This window comes from Nannospalax galili, unplaced genomic scaffold (assembly GCF_000622305.1).
Source record: "Nannospalax galili isolate Female #2095 unplaced genomic scaffold, S.galili_v1.0 scaffold305, whole genome shotgun sequence".
Taxonomy (NCBI): Eukaryota; Metazoa; Chordata; class Mammalia; order Rodentia; family Spalacidae; genus Nannospalax; species Nannospalax galili.
Window position 1 is genome coordinate 11,129,778 of NW_008356258.1, and position 21,042 is coordinate 11,150,819.

General features: G+C 40.0%; 1 protein-coding gene across 11 annotated transcripts in view; it reads left to right on the forward strand.

The window, feature by feature from the left end:
- Positions 1–21,042, forward strand: part of Rapgef2 (Rap guanine nucleotide exchange factor 2) — a 299,442-nt gene that overhangs the window by 165,638 nt on the left and 112,762 nt on the right. For 2 of the 11 annotated variants that reach the window (XM_017803523.2, XM_008854331.3), the window contains exon 1: positions 7,150–7,239. The exons of 8 other annotated variants lie outside the window; for them this stretch is intronic. In XM_017803523.2, the coding sequence (XP_017659012.1) occupies positions 7,186–7,239 (54 nt within the window). In that variant the 5' untranslated portion in view covers positions 7,150–7,185. Of the gene's footprint in view, positions 1–7,149; positions 7,240–7,750; positions 8,123–21,042 lie in introns of those variants that run through there. One more of the 11 variants, XM_017803522.2, reaches the window with a different exon arrangement.

Genomic DNA, 21,042 nt, shown 5'->3' on the forward strand with positions numbered 1-21,042 from the left:
TTCTCTGTGGGTGTCCACACCTTGCCAACTTTTTAACCTTTTTCTTCTCAGTGCTATGTATGAATGTAAAGCATATTTATTGTAGATATACTGCCCATTATTAATTTAATTAGGAAATTAATTTCCTAATTATGAACCATATACAACATAGTTTGCTGTCAGGAATTTTTATTTATTGAAGAGAGAAATCATCTAACATAAAGATTCCTACAGAGTATATCTCTGGTGTGTATCGGTCCATCTGTATGTGGACTCCATTAGATATTTCGATTCTGAACAGTTGATTCAAGTCACAGCTTCCCGTTTTTCTTAAGCCTACATTTAGATTCAACTTGAATGTTTAGTCACATTTTATAGATGTGAGGCAGTGTGCCAGCATCTTTAATATTTTTTATCATAATTAAATTATTTTTTATAGATTAACTCTTATGATGACTTCCAGTGGGATTTGTGGAGGACTATCTGAAGTATACTCAAGGATGAAATAAATTATGTGAAATGTAGGATGAAGACACAAAGGGTTTGTTAAGCAGGACCTGGTGGTTGAGACCTATAATCCCAGCTACCTGGGAGTCTGAGGCAGGAAGACTACAAGTTTAAGGCCTTCCTGGGCAACAGGGTGAGTTCATTTCAGCCTGGGCTACTTAATCAGATCCTGTCTCATAATAAAAAGTAAAAGAAGGCCTGGGATGTAGCTCTTTGGTAGAGTGTGTTCCTTGCATGTGCATGGCCCTAGCTTCCATCTCTAGGCCTGTTTTCCATCCCACCAACCAGCTTTCCTTTTTTGTTGTTGTTAAGATTAAAAAACAAAAAGATTTATGTGCTTGTGCACCTGCATAATATTATGTGCACCACATGTGTGTAGGTGCCCACAGAGGCCAGAACAGAGCATCAGATCCCTTGGAACTGGAGTTACATGTAGTTGTGAGCTGCCTGATGTGGGTGCTGGGAACTGAACCCAGGTACTCTGCAAGAGCAGTAGTGAGTGTTCTTAATCAACAAGCCATCTTTCCAACCCCAACTTTTCTTTCTGTAAGAAATTTTGATAGCAGTTAGAGAGTGTTTTCCTTAATTGAATGCTCAGTTGTTTGTTATATCCATATAAGATAATACGTGTGTATGCGCACACACACACATGTGCAAATGTGCAGAGGCCAGAGGAGGATATTGGGTATCTTCCTCTGTCTCTACCTTATTACCTCAAGACAGGTTCTTTCAGTCAGCCTGAAACTTGCCATTTTCAGCTAGGCTGGCTGGCTACCCAGCTCTGGGGATATGCCTGTCTCCATCTCCCAACTCTGGGGTTTTAGGCACGTAACAGCCATGCTTAGCTTTCTTTATGTACATGTTGGGGATTTAAACTTAGGTCTTCATGCTTGCATAGCAAGTGCTCTTACCTACTGAACCATCTCTGTCAGGCCAAGAAAATAGTATTTTTAAATGTCACTTCTTTGGGGAACAATAAAATAATAGGAATCAGATTCATAAGCTTTCTTATTTCTAGTTTTTAGAGAGTAACTTCTCACAGTTTTCTCCAACTTCAGTAATTTTTTTCTTTGTGGTGAGGAGGGAAGAAATCAATAACTATTCAGTAAGGCATCATGGTATTTGAAAACTATTGTAGTCTTCTAAACTACTGACTCTATATCATACACACTTTTTTTTTAAAATAAAAGAAATATTTTCTTATGTCCTGTAGGCTTAATTGTTTGTAAGCATATAGTGGGCCATGGACAAAGTAAGAACCACATTAAATATCTAAATATGACTAATAATTACTGATGAAAGGAACTGACCATTTTTCTCAATTCCATAGTAATTAGAAATTGAATTTGTTAGGAGGGAAAAGCATGAAGGAACACAATAGTATTAAAATTAGCATGGACTCCTTTACATTAGCTTTACATTAGTGAGCTTCCCTGAGCTGTGTAATCATCACTTTTGTAACATTGTTACTGAGTGTTTAAACATTTTCAGTTGTTCTTGATCTGGAGCAGGAAGGGTTTTGCTTTGGTTTTTCTAGATCCATTTAATGCTACCTACTATGTCTAGGTGGCTAAAGAATAGAATCAATATAAATTTATCCTGTGGGTTATTCTAAATCTTGAGCTAATTTTGATTTTAAATAAACCCACCCTTTAAAAACAGTATTTATGAATATTTTGTCTGAATATGTGAGTGCACCTGTGCACTGAGTGCCCACGGAGGCTAGATGAGGGTGTCACATCCTCTAAAACTGGAGTTACGGATGGTTGTTAGCCACCATGTGGGTGCTGGGAACCGAGCCTGAGTCCTCTGCCAGAGCCACCAGTGCTCTTAACCACTGAGCCATCTCTCTAGCCCTCTCATTTTATTTCTTAACCAATAATTGTGCATAATTGTGTCAGTGTACAGGTAGTATGGATAATAAACTTTCATGTTGTCAGTACTGAGTTTCAAGGTATGTAGGTTGTTGTTGGCATAGAGCCAGTCTGTGAAGCAGTCACACCAAGCCTCAGCACATAAAAGCTTTGGTGCCTGACATGTCTCAGGTTTCCTGATTAGGTTAGTTTCCTCCTTGAAAGAAGTGACACCCTTTTCCCAGATAGTGACAATAGTAAGTGGAAAACCTTCCCATTACAGGACAAGACAGCATCAACATGGGGCTACTTAAACTTGGAGAATTGTTGATACATGGACCTGTTGGGACACTGGGAATGAGTTTGGTTGTGTTACAAATAGCTTACTGTTACAAATATATGTGACACTTACAGACACCATTTTAAGTATACAGTTCAGTGCATCCCCATTGTGATTCAGCCATCCCACATCCAGAACCTGTGTATCTTCCAGACTCAGGCTAATCGATAACTAATTAACAATTTCCCAACTTCCCCTCCTAGTTCATGGAAACCATCTCTCTTGTCTATCCCTAAGAATTTGGCTGTCTTAGATACCCAGAGTGGAGTGGCTTACAGCATCTGTTCTTTCATGACTGGCTTATTCCACTGAGCTTGCTGTCTTCAGAGCTACCCATGCTATAGCATGTAATCCCTTTTAAGGCTGAATAATGGCCCACTGGATGTAATTACCACTTTTATTTTCCTTTTTATTTGTTCTTGTAGAATTTCATGCAATACATTTTGATCATATTCAGAACTCCTTCCCCATCTCCTCTCAAATCCATCCCTACCTCCATCACTTCATGTTCTCTATTATTATTTTTTTCAAGGCCTATTGAGTCTAATTTGTGTTCCCCAAGTAATCCTTGGCTGTAGGTCTATCCCCTGAAGAGTGGTCAGCCTAACTAGCATCATACCCTTCATGAAAACTTGCTCTCCCTCTCCCCACTGCTATCAGTTGCTAAAAGTTCCTCAGCTAGGGGTGTGGCTTTCTGCTCACCTTCCCGCTCCGTGCTGGGATTTTGTCTGGCTTGTGCTCGTGTATGTTGTCACAAGCGCTGTGGGTTCATATGTGCAACTGCCCTGTTGTATCTGGAAAATACACTTCTCTTGAATTCAGCTACCACCTCTGGCTCTTAAAATCTTTCTATCCCTTCTTCTGCAGTGATCCCTGAGCCAGGAAGAGAGGGTATGACATAGATGTTCCATTTAGGACTGAGCACTCTGCAGTCTCTTGTTCTCTGTATGTTGACCAGTTGTGGTTTCTGGGCTAATTACTATCTGCTGCATGAGGAAGCTTCTCTGGTGAAAGTTAAGAGATGTATTTATCTATAACAGCAAGTCATTAGGATTAGGTTTAATACTATGTCCATTTAGAAGAATAATAGTAGTAGGTTCTCTCCTATGGCCTGTGACCTCTCTAGCTACAGCTTCTTGGTCCCGATAGCAGTGCCAGAATGCCTAGCTTGTGAAGTGGACCTTAAATCCAAGCAGAAAGTGGTTGGTTACTCCCATAACATTGCACTAGTAAACATATCTTCCCAGGTTAGTTGTTATTGTAGCTTGCGGGGTTCACAGTTGGGTAAGACTGATGATTACTCTTGTCTTCTGGTAGTATGCATAGCACCCTCCAGCACTATGAAAGATACTCAGTAGAAATGAAGTGAGGCCAATACCAGCTTGATCTCTCTGTTTGTTCTGTGACTCACATATGTAGTGTTTTTAGCAGTGGGTCCTTACCATCAAGTTATGGAGGATAACCAAGAGTAGTGACAATAGCCAGTATTATTTGAGGGTCTTTGTGAACCCTCTGGTCAACAACTCCAAAAGAGGGAGCCCAACATTGGGCTTTTTATTTGCTATCCTGTGGTGCTTGGTAGAGGCATTTCTCCCCCCCCCCCCGGGGCTGTAGAAACCCCCTTGACGAGTAACCTCAAAAGAAGTCACCTATTACTGGCACTGGGCTTTGTATGTGCTAGTGTGAAGGGTCTGATAGGGGCATCCCCCCCCCCCCCCATTTTAGGGTAACTCCATTTGAACCCATTATATATATGTTTTAAGAAGCTTGTACACATACAGTTTAATAAGCTTGTACAGTAGCAGGTTTCCCTATGACTTTTTCAAAAGGTCCTTAGTGCTGGTTATCCCTCCTCATAGTTCCTCTTCTACCATGCCTTCCCATTCCCATTTTCCCTTCAATTCCATTATTCTTCCCTCCCCCTTTATATCACTTCATTCTTTCTGTCTATCTTATCTATTTGTAGATATAAATATATTAGTTCTTATTTGTGCATCTACATGTCAATTTTGGTTAGATTGCTTCATTCTTTTTTGTGCCATTTGCTTTTGAATTATGTTTATTACAGAATATTATTTGGGGTTTTGATAGGAAGTAGTATGAAAGATGAAATATGATTGTGTCAATGTCTGTTTCCAGTCAGTAGAAATTTCATGACTGACTTACTCTACTGAGCTTGCTGTCTTCAGAATTACTCACACTGTAGCATGGGTAAATAATGTCCCACTAAATATAGATTTATCCATTCAACAAAATGCATTCATTCAACAGAATTGTGAGTGACCACAGTGTGCACCATGCTTGGTGCTCTGAGTGCAGTCATATCCATAAACAGACATGGTGCTGGCCATCATGGTGTCAGAGTGTGTGAGAAGAAGCAGAGTAGCTGAGGAAATGACATCAAGAAAACTGTAGAATCACAGCTACAGTAAGTGCTCAGTGAAGAGGTGAGCCTCTATTGCCATAACTCCAGGAGGGTGAGTCACCCTCAGTGTTCTCATGTGGAGTGGGAGACAAGAGGTGGGGAGGAGGGTTATAGGCAGAGGAATTAACCTGTACAAAGGCTTCTTTGCCTATCAGTGAAGCAAAGATACCCATGTGACCTGGAGTGAGTGTGAGCATGGTATGAGTGTAGGAAGTGTAGGAATCTTTTCAAGTGTCTGTCAGTGGATTGGTTGCATGTGTGCTTTTATGTTCCACGGCACACATGCGGAGGTCAGAGGACTATTTTTGGGAGTTGTTCTGTCCTTCTACTGTGTGGGTTCTGGGGGATCTCAGGTCATCAGGCTTGGTAGCAAGCTCCTTTACTTGCAAGCCATCTTACCAGCCCAAAAGTGCATAAATCTCGAAGACTCTGATAGGAATTTTCTTTTCCTTTTGCTGGGTACAGTGGAAAGCCACTGACATTTTAATTTGTAAAAGTGGGACAATGGCATGAAAGTGAAATCATGAGACTTTAGTTTTAAAAGAGCCCAGGAAGAATGATGACAAATGGGCTCAGGGTTGTAGGGTTAGAATTGAAGATAGAGACTTGCTTTCTGTGGTTTTGAAGAAAAAAAGACTGAATTGGGATGATAGTAGCAGAGATGAAACCTAAACTGGAGAAAAACTGGATAATCTAATTAACAAGTGTGATGCAGTGACACATGGAGGCAGGTATGGATGGTGACTCATGTATGTAAAAAGATGTATCAGATCACATTGGTCCTTCATTTACATAGTATATGGGATGGAAAAACAGTGAATACTCAAAATGGCTAATTCTTTTAAGATTTGATTGTCAGGTGTGGAAAGAGGGTAAGATGCTGCTATTCAGGGGAAAACAGTGTCTAAGGAAGATTTTTGGTTTGGTTTCCTATTTGAGATGGCACATGGACACCTAAAAGCTGATGACACTCTGATTGTAGGGAAGATGTTCTAAAATTTGTAGAGTTCAGAGAGAATGGGTAACAAAAGAAGTCTGAGAAGGGGAAGGTAGGTAGAGAAAAGGCTAGCATCACTATACCTTTTAGTATGAAGAGGAAAAAAACAAGGTGAATACAATCTTAAGATAGATGTGAAACACAGTTAGGAAGCTCTCACAATCCCAGAGGCCATTGTTAAAGATGGCATATTTTCCCTATCTGTTTTCTGTTCTCTCTCCCATTTAAGATAGATCTGATTGTGAGAAACTGATCCAAGTGTCTTTATTTCTTGTGAGCTATAATGCAGCCTCTCAGGTAAACCTCTATATCTAGGTGAAATTAAAAGTTTGTGGGAGAATAATGTCTCCTTGTTTAATTCCAGCCCTAGCTCTACAAGTTTGGTTTGTCTAAAAGAGAAATCAAGGTGATTTATTATATTATTATTGGCAGCATTTTGTGTGTGTGTGTGTGTGTGTGTGTGTGTGTGTGTGTGTGTGTGTGTGTGTGTGAGAGAGAGAGATGGGTATTTGTGAAGATTACATCTTCTAAATTTAAACAAAGCTTACTAAAGGTGCATTTTATAATTTTTTTGAGGTGTTTATTTTAGCCTGGCAATACTTGAGGGTGGGGTAGAGGTCACATTGATTCCTTGTGAAAACCATATTTTAGTTCAAAGCTGTTCAAGTAAGTCCTTGCTCTGTTTTCCCACCCTGTCTTCAGTGATATTATTTGGAGTCAGCAATCAATGGATTCCATCCCTCTGAGACTTGCTTAACCTACAGCCGCTGATACAATACAGGCAAGAGCTTGTTACTTTATCTGAATTGTCCATCGCTACCTTAATGAATGAAATGGTTAAGTAGAGGAGGGGGCGAGCCTTAAGGAATGTGTGTACCGTTTGAGCTGAATATTTCAGTGTATATAGAGAGAGGGAGGGTGAGAGAGAAACCCACTTACATCACTAGAACTGCATCGAGTGTGAGCCTTGCAGGTTAAGAGACAGACTACAGTGTCTTGCTTTCTGCAGGAAGCAGCAATGCCGTTTGTTTCCTAAGAGGGATTTTTTTTTTATTTAGAAAAGGAAGCTTTCTCTACCCAGGAAATGGCTTTCCTTGTGCGTTGCTATGCCAACTGCCTGCAGCCATGGTCCTCCAAAGTAAGCACAATAATGTAATTATATTGGTGTATTGCATTCAGACTCATGATTCTTGAGATTGTGTGTGTGCATGTGCTGTGTTTCTGTCAGTGACTCCGGCTACCAGGCATGCTTGTGCTGAGTGTGAGGGACAGACATCATTAAATTAAATGTCCATCAGTGTCATGCTGCTGAGATTAATTGTGCAAACTTGGTTAGTGGAGTGGGACAGAGATCACTGGTCACCACTGTCAGCATCATTAGCAGCTAGGGAGGAGGTCCCGATTCACACGCTCTGCCCTGATTTTTTTTCTTTTCTTTTTTCTTTTCTCTTTGGTCGGAGGGGTCTGTACGTGTGATTGCAAATGAAACAAGAGTGTTAACAATGCTTGGCTGAATGCTAGAGACTGGCTCTTCTCTACCCTGGCTAATATGATTCTGTATTAAGCCTTTTGGAGGGGAGTCTGTGTGCAGTCAGCCATTTTAGCTTTTTTCCCCCCCTTTTGCCTCTTGTTCTTCAGCCTCAGAAATGATCTTGTTCTCTCAGAAGCCTGAAGGCTGGGTGAGGTTCCCTCGGTCTTGTCATAGCCTCCGAGGGTTAGAGTTTCAGTGTGATAAAAATGGAGCCGAGCACTGTTGTTCGGATTCCTTTTCTGACAAGTGTGAAGGGTTTTTAAGCTCACCAGTAGTGACACTTTAAGCTACAGCCTGGTTCTCCCTCCTCCCTCTTTTTTTTTTTTTTTCTCCCTCTTTCTCTCTTAATTTCATGCTGGAGAGGGTGACTTGCCATCGTGAGAGGTTGGTACATGATGTGTAAATTCAGTTCAGCATATGTTTCTTCATTATGAAACCGCTGGCCGTCCCTGCTAGCCATGGAGTTCTGGGCCAGCAGGACAAGCACTCTGTAAGTATCCAGGCGCTGCCGGCATCACAGGCTGCCCGGCATGGGGAGCAGGCAGTTTGGGGAGCAGGCGGCGTGGGGAACAGGCAGCGTGGGGAACAGGCAGGGAGCTCTTTGCAGTGGGGTGTTGCTGGGTCTCTAGGGGAAGCAGCGCTCCAGAAGGCTGTGGTAGTCTGCTCAGGAGTGGGAGGATGAGTTACAGCCGGCTTGCTCTTCCAATTTTGCTGTAATTTCTAAAAACCTTAAGCAAGACTAGTAGTTCATTTAAAGCAAGACCACTAGCATTGAGAAATAATGGACAGCCAGATTTTTGTCATTAGAAAATAATACTTGACAATTCAGTTCTCACTAAATACCCGGATAGTTTGAAAAACCTGTTCTGTGGTTCAGTTTAGTGAAAGATCATGAGCGATTCTGGCCCGCGGGAGTCTGGGAGAAATGCTCATGGAAGTGGGAGGGAGGGAAGAGGGGGCTTTGGCATTGATTTGGTAATAAAACCATCCATGGTACACTTCTGGCTTCTTAACATTTGTTAATCGGTGATGAAAGCATACGATATTGTTTTAATGCCAGAGAAAAAATGATTGCTCCTTTATAATTGGTCCCATGAGTCAGCTATGTGATTGTCTTACTGAATCCCACAGGCAGCAACTGCTGTTTGTGAGAGACTCATTTCTGTGCCTAACTCCAGGCGACAGCCTCATGTTCCAGGAATATATGTGCACTCCTGCAGTGCTACTTTTGTGTCACCATGTCACAAGTTTTCTGCCATTGTGCCAGTTCATGACATTGATATATATATATATATATAAAATCCCCAAATGAACGTGCTCAAATTTAGGCAGCTTATAGAAGTCTTTAAGTATTTTAGAAGTGTCTCTTTGCATATCCTAGATCCAGTAAGTCATTGCATAGGATATAGGAATTACTTTTTATGTGTTCTAAAAGATGATGAGATGTCACATTTCAAAAATGGATATAAATCCCTAAAGCCTTGAAAGTTTGTAAATAGGAGGCCATGAATTTACAGTGTGTAAATTTTTAGGTTTATGAGTATAATATGATCTTGTTATTATTATGATGGACACCATTAATTAGATAAAGGAGAGTTCTTGGATGTAGTAACTGTGAGGTGCCTCACCTGTAGTCTTAAGGTGGGGCTGCTCAGATGCTGTGCTGACCAGCATTCTAGTTCCGCTTCCCTAATTAAATCCCTTCAGACCAAATCCAGGAAAGACCAGTCTCATGCCTAATTTCACTAGAAGGAAAGGCTTGGTCTAGGACTTTGGCATTCAGTTCCTCTGTAGTCGTGACTGTTCGAGGTGAAAGAACACCTGTTCAACTGCACTTGAGGCACATTAGAAGATTCCCATTGTAGACTCACTGTGTGCCTTTCTCATAACATCCTTTCACAGAATGGAAGGGGGAAACTTTTAAGTTACTACTAATAAAAACTTAACAAAGAATTATTAAAATCATTTACTGATTGAGAGGCAAAGGAAAAGTATTAATTCTGTGGCAATTTGAGCAGTTGGAGCAGATACCACCAAACACTAGTTCAGGAACTAGAGAGCCTGGCAACTTGTTCCATTGTCACATTTGTTTCCTGATAAGCGCTTTGTATCTCATGAAATGAGTGGGATATTAGAATTTGCACCCAGAACAAGTGTGCAGGGCACTGGCAGCTTGCGTCTGAGGCTCCACTGCTGGGTGTTGCCTAGTGCCTTCTGCTTGAGATGTAGCTGCATGCAGTCACACCTTCAGAATGCTACACCAGGAGCAAGACAAAGCACCCTTGGCCTTCAAGGAAAGGTGGTTCAGGCAATAGAGATGGCCAGTGGGAGAAAAGATTCCTTCTTCCTCCTGTAATACTGTTTCAGAATGAACCACCCAGCCCCAGATGAGTTGCAGACACCAAATTAACAAATAGTTCTGATTTTGCTTTTCTACAAAGTTTGTAACTTTAAAAAATATTTTATTTATTATTTTTATTTTATGTGTATGAGCGTATTACCTGAGTGTATGTAAATGCACCTGTGTTGTGTAATGGCCATGGAGGTCAGAAGATGATGTCAGATCCCCCGGAACTGGAGTTACGAACTGTTGTTAGCCGCCGTGTGGGTGCTGGGAATCAAACCTGGAACCTCTGGAAGAGGATCAAGTGTTTTAACCAATGAGCCATTTCAGCCCCAGAAGTTTGTAGCTTTTTAAGTGGCTTTGCTTCTTTGATCATAGAAGGAAATGTGGTAGTAAAAAAATGAAAACATTAAATTTGGGGAACTCAGTTATTGTGTTTTGGAAGGATCTTTCATACCTTGTGGGATTTTATTCTTTATTTCCTGTCTTACACAGTGGACATCTCAGTTGTTTGGCATCTAACAGATGCACAATAAGTACTCTTGATGTTCTCATTTAATTGAATTTTGGAGTTAGTGAATATTATTTAAAATTTTCAACTCTTAAAGCTTTTGAATTGTAAGCATTTTATCATTCTCCCCCGTTTCATTTCTCTATGGACCAGTGATGGCACTGAGACAGTTAAAGGAGTACATCAGCATGGGGCTGTGTTTTCATTTCACAAAATGCTTTTTAGTTGACTCTTGGAGGAATGTTGTCATTTTATAATTCAGATACCTTGTGAGTTTGGGAAATAAAACATTGTTCACATTTCAGAAGTACTAGTTAAGCAAATTGCAGATCAGTGTTGTTTGAACAAAGCATTCATAGGCTTCATAAACTAGAGAAGATGTTGGGATAGCATTCAAAGTCTCTATTCAAGTCAGTTGTGGTGGTATACATCTGTAACACCAGCACTTGGAGGCTAAGTCAGGAGGGTTGCAAGTTCAAGGCCAGCCTGAGCTATGTAGGAGACCCTGTCTCAGTAAGTCACTTTTTTAAAAAAGGCTACAGTTTTAGGTGACTTTGAAAGTTTATAAATCTTTACTAAAGTAGACCACTTTAATATCAAGTGAATTTGATATTATTTAATTGATAATCTGTTTTCTTTTTAAAATATTTTTATAGAAATTACTGATTCATACAGTGTTCTGTCCTTACTCTAAATCATACCTCAAGTTATGATCAAATAATACGACAAGGTGGTATGTCAAATGATATGCTGACTTTGTATGTAGGGATTAATTTGAGCAGCATTTATTGAATGTTAGTTACCATATTATATTGTCATCTGATCTGTTACTACCACAAAGCTGAAGAATTTCCCTTTTAAAAATGAAACTGTCAGGTATGGTAGCATATGCCTTTAATCCCAGCAGTTGGGAGGCAGAGGCAGGTAGATTCTGCCTGGTCTATGTAGTGAGCTCCAGACCAAGTAGGGCTACAGGGAGATCCTGTCTGAAAAAAACCAAAACTTTAAAAAAAGAAGAAACTGAGGTCAGAAGAAAAATTTCCCAGGTGCATATTACTCTGTTATATTGTTCACTGGCCATCATTGGAGCTCAGTTTGTTGTCTTGCCTTAACCCTAGGCTGCTGCCACCTCACTTATATAGTGAGGTGTATAAAGTTTGTAACTTTGGTAGCTGGTATTAACTAATGGACTGCATAATTTGAAAAAGTGCTTTTTTCCCACTCTTTTTTGGGCACATGTGGCATGTCACTGTTAATATAAAAACAATAATGTCATGATTAAAATTATTTCATAAAGCCGTGTTGCTGGCTCACCCATACTTCATCTGAAATGAATTATCTTGCAGCAGGAGTGTACTGGCTGGGAAAGGATGTCATGTAGCCCAGCTCTTCCCTCCTGGCTTTCTGTGTCTGGCTCCTACTTTGTGCTTTTCACTGCTTAGCTCTTTAATACTATTGATCACCACTGTTTTAAGCCACATGTGGGAAATCTGAAGCAAATACTTTCCTTTTTTGAGGTGCTGTGGATCTTGTTTTGAGGCCCAGCTAGCCTTGAAGTGATCCTTGTGCCTCAGCTTCCTGAGTAGCTGGGACAGGAGGTGCAAGCAACCTCACTTGCTGCTTAACACTTTAAACATAAGCTTCAGGTCTCGGTTTCCTCAGCCGGTTCCCCTACAACTTTTGATTACTTTAACCACAGTAATTGTCTCCAGCAGAAGCACCAAAGCTTTGCTGTTCCTCTGCAGTGGGCCCTGGTAAGTCACCCAGTGCCGGGATTATAGACATGCTTCACTATGTCCAGTTTACATAGTGTTGGAGATCGAACCTGGGGCTTTGTCCATGCCAGGCAAGCACTTTACGAGCTGATCTATATCCCATCCCTAGGACTTTATTTTTTTTGTGTAGCCCTCCTGCCTTATCTTCCCAAGTGCTGGAATTATACTGTCACTTTATAAGTCCCTTCGCCAAAAGATGAAAGATCAATTAATCATATTGTCTGAGGCCCTTTAAAAAATATATTTTTGTCCTTTATGGATGCACCCCCTCTAGCTGTGCTTTTCCATGCAAGCTGGTCTGATCACACAGTCTTTCTTTTCTACTTTCTCAGGTTGCACTCAGTGCTCTTTGCTTGACTTTGACCTGTTTCTTCTCTTCATTTTTGTCTGCACTATGTCTTAGTAGTAGTTATTCAGGAGCATTTAACATAGAATGTTATTTTGTTAGTTCTTCTAATTGGTATTTAGAAATAGGCTTGGCCTTTGCAGAGGCATGAAAAATCCCACCTTAAATGAGTTCTTCCCCTGTGTACCATGTGTTACGATATGGGTGGAATTTAAAACTGTCAGCTGTTAAGAATACAGACTAGGGGCTGGAGAGATGGCTCAGTGGTTAAGAACACTTGTTGTTCTTACAGAAGACTCGGGTTCCAATCCCAGCACCCATATGGCAGCTAACAACTGTCCTAACTCCAGTTCCAAGGGATCTGACAGCCTCTTCTGTTCTCTGCGGACATTGCACAGGTGTGCTTACCTACATGCAGGCAATACACGCATATACATAAAAAAACAAAAAAGAATACAGACTAGAGAGGACTTTTCAAGGCTGGAAGAGTAACATGTGAGACTCAAAGCAGGAGGATGATGCACAGGAGGGAGGATATAGAGGTTACAAGGAATAGCAAACTCATATTGGCATGGACTGTGGTAGAGAGGCAGATCAGTAATCCAGGTGCTGGGGAGCTGACAAATAAAGGTTTGTAATCTGTGATCTAGTCTGAGGGCAACTTCCTTCACCCCTCCCATCTGTTAATTAGACCAGGCTGAAAACTTAAGTTTTCAAAAAAATTGCTCTTTTATTACCATAGTATTTGACCTTGTCTGTTTGCATTGGTTAGAGTGTCTTTAATATCATTCAATTGCTACATTTTCCTTAACGATGTAGAAAAATATCACTAATTATAGGCAGCAAGTTAAGACCCCCTTCACAGAGGTTAAAGCTCCTCCTCTTCTTATCTGATCCTTATTTTGTCTATTATGACAGATTTATTTCCTGAGATGAAATAAACTTATCTCCTGGGAAGGTTTGCTTCTGTGCTTGCTCTCAGAGAGGCCCAAGAGGAAGTGATATTCTATTGTTTAATTCAAGGACAAGGTCATCTTGCCTTGGATTTGGGCCAAGAAACCCTGACAACAAATTATAGATCTTTTTAGCCCCATTAGAAATGGAGAAATATATTTAGAAACTTGCAAGGCATTACATGCCCTGCTTACATGTGTGTGATTCTGAAAAGGCTCTTCCTCGTTTAGTACACATCTCAATGAGGTCTTTGCTTTTGGCCAAAGGAAGCAGCATGCTTCATACCCTTGTTTTTAAATATTGTTTTGTAATGATCCATTTGAATGTACCTGAAGATAAAATCAACTGATAAGTGAAAAAGAGAAGGCTCACAGTATGTTATCAGAAGGTCTAGTTTTCCCCTTGTTTTAACCATTGAACCACTAGAAGATCATTGTTCATAATTTCAATACCATATTTTACATATTTGAAGTTCAAATATATAACTTGCACCAAACTAAGTGCTCTGGATGTTTAATGTCATAGGTATAATTATTCCTTAAACATAACCTGCTACAGTGTTAGCTCACCTTGGGTTCAGGCCTGATGACAATTGTAATTGTAAATATTTTATTCAGGTAATCTATTAAGAATTTTTTTGGCAGGGGAGGGCTAGAGAGATGACTCAGTGGTTAAGAGCACTGATTGTTTTTGAGAGGACCTGGGGTCAGTTCCCAGTACCCACATAGTGACTAATAACTGTAACTCCAGTTCCAGGGAATTCCACAGCCTCTTCTGACCTCGGTGGACACTGCATGACAGGGATACACTTATATGCATGCAGGCAAAGCACACATACACATAAAATTATAATAAATGAATAAATAAATAAATTCTTCCAGGGGGTATAATACGCACAGTGGTGGAATATGTGCTTAGCGTGGATGAGACTGTTTGATTCCCAACTTTGTGTAAAGAGAACAACTTTTGTCATATCTGTAACAATCTTTGTGAGTTTTTAAAGCTTTGTTTCAGATCAACTATGTATTAATCATTATCCATAGATTTTATGTGGAATGTGGTTTGATTATGAACTGCTAAAAAACTATTTTAAAGATAAAACGAGTTATATGTATGGAGATGTAACCACGTGAGTATATGTATATATAAAAATTTATGCACGTGTTTAATTTAAATGAATGCCTGTAAATGCATCCTCAGAGTTCAGTACTTTTCTAGTTCTAAGATCTTTACTCCATGACTTTTTATTTCTTCTTCATTAAGAAATGGTCTTTATTTTTGGAGACATGATGCATGCTTGTGATTATTTCTATTTGTAGTACTAAAATGCCAGTCCTGTTAGCATTGGCTTAGGTGTTATACAGAGTAGGTTTAACAGAATAGCAGCTAATTTTTGGAACATAAAGTACAAAGTTAATGTAGAAATTGGCCGTAGTATTTGTACCTATGCTGCTCTAAAACACGTAGACATGTGATGTAATAGAGCACACACATGAAAGTAGCTTGCTGCATCATCAAGGGCATCCTTGTAAACTCCCAGGCTCTGTGCACCATCTTCCTTGGTACTAGAACATGCATGCCACACTAATCTGTTTCACCAGCACCATTTCCGCATAGTATTTGAACCTTAAGCCATAGGCCTTATATGTAGTCATGTCAGCATCTGTCTTTCATATGTGTGTGTTCATATGTGAACAGATTAGTAATCTTAATTGATCTCAGAGCTATGATATGTCTGTCTGCATTCTTTTTTCACTTTTTAGTCATTATATAAATGCTCTGCATGTGCTTCAGGTAGTTCCAGTTCACATTAACACACCATATACTCCTTCCTAACTCACAGCGAGGTTCATCGGAAAAACTGTTTACAGAGACACCTGGGACATATGTCAACCTTATATTTTACTGATTGACAAGGTAGTAGGGTGAAAAATTTACCATTAAGATTCTGCTCTTTTGTAGGGAAAGCTACAGAGATGCATTATTGGTTTAGTGATATGATGAAATGTACCTCCCTTCCTCTTGAGCTGTGTATGTCTATATACATGTACATATTTTATATGCAGGTAGATGTGTATTTTTGTAAATATAAGTAATCCATAATATCACTTCTAATTTACATATATAGAAAACCTAAAATTGTACTTAGATTTTTTCTAGCAAAAGTTAATTTGGGGGAAAACATGCATTAACTCTTGTGACAAATATCTTTATTTTCTTACTATTTTTTATTAGAGGTCTTAAAAATACAGATCACAGTGAGTACCATATTATCAATACTTTCAATAAGCCAATATTTTGCTTAGTTTTCTAAAAATTTCAGAACACAGTGTCATACTTTTCATAATAAAGGAAGGCAGTGGAACATGACTGTAAAAAGCTGTGGACTTGTGTTGATTCCCTCCTCCCACAAAAGAAGGAGAAGGAGGGGGAGAGGGAGGACGAAGGAGATGGAGAAGGAGGTGGAGGGGAGGGGGAGGAAGAAGGAAGAAGAAGAAAGCATTTTTAACCTTTGAAATATTTGTAATACATATAAGTGCTCTTTGAAAACTTTCCCATAGCATTTAAGCTATATTTGGAGTTACTGGGAATATCATGGCTGTAGTTTTTGTGGGTGTTGTGGAGCTGAGAGTTCTGCGCCTTTGGTAACAGAAAGAAGTTTCCCTAATGTCTGAGGTCTCTGGCTGCTGTGGCTCTTGGGGTTAGCAGAAGTTGAAAGGTAAGCATGATTCGTACCCCAAGTTTATAGTTGCTGAGAGCATGAAGGATGAAATAACCTTTTTCAACATGGCTAATGAATTTTACACTTTACACTTTTTTTTTTTAAAAAGGGCACATTTGTTCATTTTAATAGCAGTTAAAATATGAATATACAAGGCTTCCTGTTGAAATTAATATCATTGGTGGAAACAGCCATAAAGTTATACTACTTTATAAGTAACATTTGCCTAAATATAAATATAAATAAATTTTTACATTTACTTCTGTGTTTTTGTACACATGGGTCTTGGTACATGTGCGGACTCAGAGGACAACTTAGGGGAGTCCATTCTCTCCTTACACCATGAAGGCTCTGGGGATTGAACTTAGGTTGTCAAATTTGGCAACAAGTACCTGTGCTGGATAGCTTTAGTGTCAACTTGACACACCTAGGTTGAGGGAGCCTCAATTGGGGAATGGCCTCTATTGGACTGGCCTGTGGCCATGTCTGAGGGACATCTTGATGAGTGATGTGGGAGGGCCCAGCCCACTGTGGGTGGTGACACCCTGGGCAGGTGGGCCTGTGTTGCCTAAGAAAGCAGGCTGAGCAGGGGCCAGGGGAGCAAGCCAGTAAGCAGCATTCCTCCATGGCCTGTGCTCCAGCTCCTGCCTCCAGGTTCCTGCCCTGAGTTCCTGTCTTGGGCTCCGTGATGAACTGCGACCTGGGAGATGTAAGACAAACCCTTTCCTCCCCAAGTCGGTATTGGTCAGAGTATTTTGTCACAGCAATGAAGAACAAACCAGAACAGTACCTTTACCCACTGAGCCATCTTTCTGACCCCAAATTATTATTATTATTTGAAATTACATTTATTTATTTATACTATGTGCACACACACGTGTTATAGTATGGTGTGCACATGAAGGTCAGAAAACTTGCAGGAGTCAGTTCACTACCTCTACCATGTTGGTCCTAGGGGAATCAGACTCAGATCACTAGGCTTGGCAGCCATCTCACTGGTTTGCCAAATTACTTTTATTTAGAAGAAATATGGCTTGAGTAGCTGTGCTGACCTACTCTAGCTGTGTTAGTTTTGTGTTATAATTATTTAGGCAAAAGTTAGTTCAGTGACTTGTCTGTTAGTAGTCGTGTACATAATTTATAATTTAAAAAATATGCCTGGCAAGATGGTTCAGCAGTTAAAGCACTTGTTGCACAAGCAAGAGAACCAGAATTTGGATCCATAGAACCCACATAAATGCTAGGTGGGTATAGTGGCCCGTGTCTAATCCAGCCTCAGAATGTGGAGACAAGGGATTCCCTCCAAACAAGCTAGCCAGTGAGACTAGCCTTTTCACTGAATTCTGGGTCTGAATGAGAGACCTTGCCTCAAAGAATAAGGTACAAGAGGGAGGTTCTAGATACCTGACATCAACCTCCAGGCCTCACACGCACATGTACACATATGCATTGTCCTAGTTTGTTTCTCCATTGCTGTGACTAAACACTCTAACCACTACCAAATTGGGGAGGAAAGGGTTTATTTGGTTTACATCTCCTGGGTCACAGTTCATCAGGGAGCCCAAGGTAGGAACTCAGGGCAGGAACCTGGAGGCAGGAGCTGAAGCACAGGCCATGGAGGAATGCTGCTTACTGGCTTGCTCCCCGGCCCATGCTCAGCTTCCTTTCTTATATAACACAGGCCCACCTGCCTAGGGGTGGCACCATCCACAGTGGGCTGGGCCCTCCCACATCACTCAACAATCAAGAAGATGCCCCACAGACATGGCCACAGACCAGTCCTATGGAGGCAATTCCCCAGTTGAGGCTCCCTTTATCTAGGTGTGTCAAGTTGACACTAAAGCTATCTAGCACATGCATGTACACCTCACATACACTTGTACCCACACTCATGCACACATGCATGCATCACACACATGAAAGGAAGAAAAGACAAAATTTAGGTGTATATTTCTTGATGAAAAGGTAGAAAACAAAGACAGGGACAGAAAAAGAATCCCAACTTCACTATCGAGATATAACCATGTTTGAAATTTTGGTATAGATTCTTTTATCGTGAAAATGTTTTTGTTTTACTTTAGTACAAATCTAGTAATGGTGTTTACTTTAGCTCTTTCGCCCCCAAAAATATATGTAAAGGATGTATTTAAGGACAAATAATTATGTGTGTTATAGCTATGATAAAGCCTCTATCAAAACATTTGTCTTTACTATTTTAAAAGTTTGCCATAGTATGTATAATATTATGTCTTAAATTGAAGGAGAAACATAGTTTAGAGATTTGTTTAGTGTCAAAATCTCCTCTGCTTATCAGAAAGAATACAACATGATTTTAACAAAACTTACTGTTTTATACCATTGAAATGTTTTTGAAGCTTGGGCAAAATTTTAAGATATGGAAAGTGAATATCATGATATCAAAAGAAAGCAATGAAATTAGAAATGTCCTAGGTAAGGAAAAGAAAACACATGGCTAGTGTTCCTTTCTTTTTCCTGTTCCCCTGAGCGTCTTTGTCCCTCACGTCTTTCCTTGTGCTCACTGGGCACTTCCAGGTTCCTTTCCCTTCTTTCCCTTATTTTCTTCCCACCTTGGAAAAAAATTAATGACCTAGTATAAGTAAGAGTTAAAAAGCAAAGAAGTAGACATTAATGATAGTAAGTGAAAAGTTTATGTTGCTTTGTTAAAGGTTAAGATAGTGGTGCACACCTGTAATCCCAGCACTCGGAAGGCTAAGGCAGGAAGACCCTGAGTGTGAAGCCAGCCTGGGCTACATAGTGAGACCTTATACCAATGAAATAAAAACGTAACTGCTTGAGTACTTTAAGTGTGTGGTTAATCAGGAAAAAAGCAATCTGTATTGATATTAAAATTTTCACATCAGTTTAAAGCAGTGTGTTTTTTATAAGAATATCCTTGTCTCACACAGTAGCACTGAAATCATTATGGAAAATGAACTGGATATGGAGAAATTATAATTTTATACCATTTTGAGAAATTTCATATTGTTATGTTTACTTTCAAGTTAAACTTTTGGCTTATTTGCTTTGTGAAGAGAGAATATTAACAACGAAACACATTTCAAATATTGTAATTTACTTCAGAGTTCTAGAAGAGGAGCTGAAAATACGTAGCTTCAAAATTTCACATCTGGTTGGAGGTTATCTTTGAGTGCTGGTATGTAGTATAGTATGAGGTGCACAGACGTGCACAGGCAGCAATGCCATGTCTGCCAAGTGAGTCTTGAGACTTAGCAGAAGTGAGGGCAGAATATAAACAAGGTGTGAAGAAAAAAAGGAGATAAGGGATTTGGGGAAGGCAGAAGAAATGAGCTGAAGGATTGAGTGAAGAAAGGAGCATGTAGTCAGGGAATGGTTTGTAGACCAGCTTGGCTGAGGTGGAGCTGTACCCATGGAAATGGTGCACTGTTGAAGAACTAAAGGTGTAGAATCCTTGAGTGTCAGGTCAAGGAGTTTTGACACCATCCTGCAGAGACATGTAGTAATTAGCCATTGTGTGGTGTGACGGAGGTTCTACTGTGCTGTTACAATGGTCATGAGTATGGTATTTGGTCTAGGGTGACTTGTGGCATCAAGCTGTCTCTACTGACCTGGGCATGCTAACTCATTTCTCACTTTTAAGTATATTATGTGAGCTAGCAGATGGGCAAAACATATCTTGACATTACTGCCTTATATGTATTTTGATGAAAGTGTCTTCTTTCATCAAATCTGAGACACTATTTCCTCTCACTTCAAATGCTCCAGTAGTACTTTCTTTTTGTTATTTGTAACATATATCCTAGTTTCAAAGATACTAAAATGGAACAAAATCTTAGACTCAATTAAATGTAATATTAGCCATTAATATAATTGTACATTTAATCTATTGACATTTACATAGAACTGTAGTGATATGCAGATGGTTGTAGAACTCAATATTAGCCTTTCCAGTTCCTTAGCACAAATTCAACTTGTCAAAAAAATGAAAGTGCCAACATTTATTTATCTCCATTCTTTGTTAGAAAAGTTTGCCCTGAGTGCTTTATATGCAGCCGAGTCGAGCATGCAGTGGGCAGCCAGGGCCCACGGTTGTACATGGGTAGATATGGGCAATAAAGGAACTCTAGCAGGTGGAGTTTGGAGTTTTGAACAATACATCAGAGTCTTCAGTACAGGGAGGGTTTGAAGAAGCTGGATGTGGTAACAGTTGCCTGTAATCCCAGTGCTTGGGAAACTGAAACAGGAGGATGGGGAGTTTCCTGTTTGTCTTGACTACACCGAGAGACACTGCTTCGCAAAAGAAAATAGCCCAATAGAACAAATACAGAAAACCAAGGTGAAATGGATTTGAGTATCATTTGTTCTCATATTAGTTTAAATATTGTGTAGTTTCTATGATGCTGTCCTTCCTACCCCAGAGGAACTTGGATGCTGAAATACATTTGAAATAACTACCTGGGATCCCACACGAACTCTCAGAACTCAGCAGCAGGTGGGAGACAACACTTAGAAGTAAGACTAGTCTTAACTAATCCATCTATAAAAGTAACTCAGTTAGAAAGTAGTTTATACCTGTGTCCAGTTGGCATGGTATCTCACACCAATAATCCCAGCACTCAGGAAGCAGAGGCTGGTGGATCTCTGCATTTGAAGCTAGATGGGGCTGCATAGAGAGACTCTATCTCAAAAATAAAGTTTGTAGACTAGAGATACATCTCAGTGGTAGTATCTTTACCTAGAATGTGCAAAGCCCTGAAT